The sequence below is a fragment of the Hibiscus syriacus genome, unplaced genomic scaffold (assembly GCF_006381635.1).
Source record: "Hibiscus syriacus cultivar Baekdansim isolate YM2019G1 unplaced genomic scaffold, ASM638163v2 tig00110959_pilon, whole genome shotgun sequence".
Taxonomy (NCBI): Eukaryota; Viridiplantae; Streptophyta; class Magnoliopsida; order Malvales; family Malvaceae; genus Hibiscus; species Hibiscus syriacus.
In genome coordinates, this window is record NW_024062934.1 from 192,672 (window position 1) to 198,724 (window position 6,053).

At 34.7% G+C, this 6,053-nt stretch overlaps 1 protein-coding gene across 1 annotated transcript; it reads right to left on the reverse strand.

The window, feature by feature from the left end:
• Positions 1-3,100: 3,100 nt before the first annotated feature.
• Positions 3,101-5,420, reverse strand: LOC120148460. Its single transcript, XM_039161574.1, has 7 exons — positions 4,857-5,420; positions 4,245-4,765; positions 4,078-4,145; positions 3,928-3,984; positions 3,749-3,838; positions 3,478-3,654; positions 3,101-3,371 (listed from the first exon to the last, which is right to left on the reverse strand). Exons 1-7 carry the CDS (start codon positions 5,348-5,350, stop codon positions 3,327-3,329), a joined length of 1,452 nt encoding a protein of 483 aa, XP_039017505.1. The 5' UTR covers positions 5,351-5,420; the 3' UTR covers positions 3,101-3,326.
• Between the last annotated feature and the right edge of the window lie 633 nt (positions 5,421-6,053).

Here is a 6,053-nt window from a genome sequence, read left to right on the forward strand (position 1 = left end):
CTTGAAAAATCTATTTTAAATGTTTTTCAATTTAGTAGAACCTTTTCAAAAACATACTCAATCGTTTTCACGCTTTAAAGTTAAGTTTCCAAGCTTTTCTGGCTCAAAGGATCAATCCCTTAGGAAAAATATCAATCCCTTTGACCAAGGATCGATCCCTCGAGTAAAATGATAGATCCTTTTACCAAAAGGATTGATCCATTGATGAAAAGGATCGATCCCTTCACCAAAAGGATCGGTTCTTTTCTTACAATTGTCGAATTATTTGAAAAAGATCGATCCCTTTCACAAAGGGATCGATCCCTTGTGCATTAAATGTTGCTTTTGGTTGTAGGTAGCGGCTATAATGATCCCCAATGGGCAACGACTCCAAACAGCTAGAATTAATGAAGAAGATATAAATTGAAGGTCAAAAAGAAATATATTGAACCAACCTACCAACGTCAAAGTTTTGTTTTGTGCTTATTTTTTCAAATTCTTTGTTGTAATCATACTTGTGAGCTACATTGTTTATTTTGTTCAAGTATGTATTGGAAGAGTGCTTAAAATGTGCAAACATTTTTGCCTTGTGAGATTTTCTCTTTGTTTGCTTCATTTGTATTTACTCTTTGGGAGAATGTGTATTCAAGGTTTTGAGGTATAAACCTTGAAGTGTTTGTAAGGTTACACATTGTCCTTAAAAGTAAGCAAATCTAGTAGATTTGAAAATTCCTTAATGTGGATGCTAAGGTAGTGGATGTAGACTTTGTTTGAGAAAGTCGAACCACTCTAAATCGGTGTGCAAAAATTTTATTTTTTGATTGCTTCCACCAAAATTCTTAAAAGGCCAATTCACCCCTCTTTTAATCATTCGGTTGATCGATAAAGCAACAATGATCAAATTGATTAATTTTAAATCTAAGGGATTTAATCTATTAATTTAATGCATGACTATAATAAAAGATTTTAAAGGTAATGCTCAAATTAAGGCATTAGAAAAATTAAAAATAGAATCATGATCAAATTGCATTAAATGAAAATCCAAGGAAATAAATCATATACAAAGTAGTGACCAAAATGGAAGAAAACAAAGCAGGGTTCTAGCACCGTGAATACATAAATTTACGAGGACCCACACCATAATTATGCTAATTTTGTTAAGTGTCACATAAACACTTCCATTAAATGTTAATGACAGATGGCAATATTGAAACTATTTAAATAGTTCAGTGGTCATATTGATGCAAATTAGAAAATGGTGATCATTTCGAGACCAATTCCATAGTTGGGTGGTCATTTATGTAGTTTACCCTAAAATTTATAACAAATATAAATAAAAAAATTGGAGTGTTTGCGGTTTGTACTGTATATAAATTATAGATTTAAAATATGTTTGATCATCATTAAAATTTATTAATTTTGTTGATTTAACATTTTAAACATATTTAATAAGTTAAATAATTTTTTAATTTTAATACATGTCGAAGTTATATTTTGATGATTTAAACACTTTAAAAGACATCACATGATTGGAGTCGTTATCAGTTAATTTGTGCTTAATACGTACGTGTGTGTATCGGTCTGCGTCTAAACCAAAAATCAAAATTGAGATTAGAAATTGATTATGCGTAAGAAAAATTAGAACATCCCACTATATTAGTGCCTCCTGATCATTATGTTGTCTTGAACAAAAAATATATTTTTTATGTTGCAAAAAATAAGAGAAAAAAGTGTTAACAACAACAATAATAATAATAATAATGCATGCTTTAAAAAAAACGTCACTACAGAGAAAGAAAAAATAGTTATAATATGACATAATAATAATAAATAAATGGAAAATATAAAATATAGATAAAAATGCTTGCCTCCTAAGAATGAATGATTCTACAAAAGAAATAAAAAACATATATTAATAACAACAATAATAATAATAATCAATGCAAATAATAATATCACATGCATGCTAATGGACCAATCCGCAAGCAAAATGAAAAAAAAAAGATTTAATTATGATAAAAACAGAATGGTAAGGACTATAACATAAATAGCCAAAAACATGGTGAAGGCGTCCGGAAGAATCAGGCTTGGGTCTTCATGGACGGGTCGGGTTGAGGCTGTAGTGCTGATGTTGCTGCAGTGTGAATGGCAGCTTAATTACGGTGCCGCTGGGGCATATCAGTTGGCAGATAGTGCAGTCTGAGTCAGCAGCGTCATTGTATAATGAAATCTGGTGGACACATCTGGGACTTGACCTTTCTTTTCTTGATTCAAAAGCTTGTAGAATTACCTCATTGATGACCACCATACATATGTCTTTTCACGAATTACAAGTGCTAGTCCCTGCTTTCCAGTCTTGTTCTTCCATGCATGGTTTTGTGAGTTATTTGCTCTTCTTATTGATCCCTCCTTAATTTAGATCTTCATCACAGTGAAAATCTTCCATAAAATTTTCTTGGGTGCTATATATGAATTTATACATGATCAAGACAAGCATGATCGTTGAGGCATTTGGATGGAGAACTACTCAAATTGGAAATGAAGGTTACATGTACCTTTTTATCTGCTTAATACTCCCAGGAAAAATATTGTTATCTTGTCTTTAGCACTTGTTTTCACTCTGCCTCAACTGCAGATGGAACTTGGGTTATAATAATTCATTCACATTTGTGAGGGTCCTCATTTATTGTATGTCTGTATCCGGATAGATCCATTTTCTATGTAATTGATGAGTATAAATAGGTCATTGATTCTTGTCGTCATTTGCCAACTTGTTTCTGGATTTCGATTGAAACGCTGTCCATATTGGGTGCGCAGAGTTGCATGTTAGTTCAGGTTTAAATAGGTTCAAATACGTAAACATCAAATCTGTTCTAGCAGATTAAAAACAGTAAAAATATCTTCATTCAGCCTTGATTAAACTGGGTCACCAATGGAATATCAAGCAACATTCTCAGTTTTTTTTCCTCGCAAATTTGTCAATTGAGTCATCTGTTCTCAGGGTTGCTCTTTGAAGGGTTTCCCGATGAGAAGAAAGAGAGAACTAACGGAATAGGACGACACATTGTCTAATTCTTCAAGTTATTTTCAAATAGCACTTTGATTGATTTTCTGGTTATTGTGTCGTGCTGCATGAATTAGAAAGGTAAAATGTAGGCATCAAACAAACATACAAAAGTCTTGCATGTACATATATGATTTAATTTCAGTTCCAACCACATTAGATATTTCTTGCACATTCCCAAGGTTATCAGCCCTTTAAACAGACCCCTCAATCTTATGAATCCAGGGACTCTTTGTTTGTTCCAAGCTTCCCAAAAAGGTTCCGAAATCCCCCGCGTTTTGGACTAGTTGAAGAAGACATCTTGGGAGATGAAAGCAGCCCATGCATCCTAGAGTCATGTAACTTCAGATTAAAACTTGAATTTGGGTTAAACTTTACAATGAGTCTCTACTGTTCCTTCAGAAAGTTTATTGAGGGGACACTCCTTGTGTTACCTGGAGGATGGCGAAGGCCTTCTCTGAAACGTATTTTTGTGAAAGGGTTGCACCTCTTTGTTGCAATTTGTCTGGGTGAAGACATAACCTAGCTTTCTGGTAAGCTTTTTTCACTTGTGAGCTTTCTTTAAGACTTGTTAATGGGATCATGTTCCAACCGCTACTTGGCCATAGTATCTGAATTCATTTTCATCCAATGAACAACATAAAGTTGGAATCTCGCCTGCAAATCAATGGAATCCTTGAAACTTGGGAAAGGTTAGTATCTTACTTGATCAAGTGTTGAAAGGAGCAATTGGATGTTATTTTCTTTCCCGGATGACCAAAGCTTTACATCATCATCCAAAATATCCATTTTAATCTGCAGTTCCGTCAAAGGAATAATGTACATGTTGATCAAATCTTGTTCATACTAATCCACAGAAATATTCTACAATGGCTCTATCTTACATGTTCTTCTGATCTCTCTTTTTCTCCTTTTGCTTCTGATTTCGTTTCTTCGTCTTCCTGAAAATTAAGAAGTTAAAAGGAAAACATATTAGCCAACCTTTTTGTATTTAGTCTGTGACACTGAAACAGAGCAAAAGGCTACTAATTTACCTTTGGAGATTGCATTGTTCCATGGCCATCCATTTGAAGGTCAAATGATTCAGGTGAAGCAGACCTTCCTGCAAATCATATACAGAAATTATGTTATTTTATCCATCTAATTGAAGTTTCATCATAAATATTTCAGATAAACACTAGAATATAATTCACAATCTCACCTTCTGTTTCAATTGACTGGGTTTTCTCAGAAGTAGTTTGAGTATTGTATCTTTCCTTCGCCCAAGCAATCGCTTCATCGATCGAAACTGCTTCACCACTACTCTCTCTAAGATCAGAATTGATCTCAATAACATAAGAACTCGTAACCTCATCATCATCTTCTTCTTCTTCTTCTTCTTCTCCTTCTTGATGAATTGAATCACTAGGCGCTCTGACTGGTTCATGACAAAGTGAAGAAGCGGGGGAGGAAGGGGAATTGAACTCAAAATCATCGGATGATATTTTGACACTTCTAAAAGAATGGGGATCCAAGCTTATGATTTCTGGGGAAGTTGCACGACGACTGAATCCATAATTATTTGATGAGCTTCTCATCAAGTTTTTGTATTCGTTTTCCACGTAAAGATTTTCGTTATAGGAAGAACGGCTGCTTGGAAATGATGGCATCCATTGTTGCCTTGAAGCTTTCTCATCTGCCGCCATTGTTGTTGAGTTCCATCTGCATGGAACATTAATTGGCCTGCACCTCCAAATACACATGTTTTTTTTTCAAATCTATTTCACTATTCTTTAACGTAATTTAACAAATATAATAAAACTTATTAGATTACCTGAGCTTTGAAGCAAAAGAAGAAAAGCCAACATCATCTCCTACCACCGGCCGGAGAGGGCTCAGCTCCTCCGAACTCAACACCGACGATGAGTTTGACTTCGCCTTCGAATTCGACCTTGACCTCTCCCTCCACCGCCAGTGATCATCAACCGTCCCAAAAACGTCATTGTAGAACCCTTCCTCTCTTGCAGGAATCTTAAACGCTGGTAGACTCCGGCCGTCCTTCATTGAACGAGATGAAATGAAATCCTGTTGGAGGAAAACATCTTCGTAAAAGGATGTCGACCGGGTTAAGTCGCCGGACAACTTCCGGCAAAGAACACTCCGTGGTGGGCCGCCGAAGACGTCAGAGAAGCCATCTACATCGAGATTGTGATCAGGCATCTCCATGGTGACATGGTTCATTGAGAATATGGAATTTTCCATAGATTTTCGTCGAGGAAGATGGTGGGTAGTTGACATTCCCATGCAGATTCGCCAAGATTCGTCCATTTAACTTGAGAAAGATTTTGCAAGAAGAGAAAAGAAATGAAGAGATTTTAGTTCTGGGTTTGCAAAAGATGATTACTTGTGTTTATATATATAAGGAGTGAAACTGGTAAGACTAAGAGCATGAGTTGAAGAAAATTAAAGAAAAGTAGCTTTTAAAAAAGCTAATTAATTTAGATGTACATATTTAAAGCTTTTATGAATGATGAAAGTAGAGGCACATACACGCCTTCTTTCCTGGAAAAGTTTGTTCCTTTTAATTGTGGTTTTTTAGTCCCCACCAAGAAATTATTTAACCTTTTCTCTGTCTTTTTGTTGTAAATTTGTTGCATTTGATCCAGAAATAAAGGGGGGAAAGTGAGCTTTAAATTTATAAGATTGTTCTTTGTATTGATGTGTATATAATATATTTAAAAGGGATATGTATATATTTTTTTAAATTTTTTGTTCATTTATACGGTTTTTATTTTGAAATGATGGAAACCAAATCATGATTATTGAAGTTAAAAAAATTAAAGCTGGTAAGTGGAAATGGTTGAAGGATATGGTGTTGCCTGATGTAAGCTTGAAATGAAAAAAGAAATGATGGTGAAGGATGGGCTGATATCAGAATAATCAGACAATGCATGCTCTTAAGTTGATTACTACCGAAAGCTTTTTGCCTGGAATCTTTCTACTTTCCAACACAAGCCATCATCAAAATCTT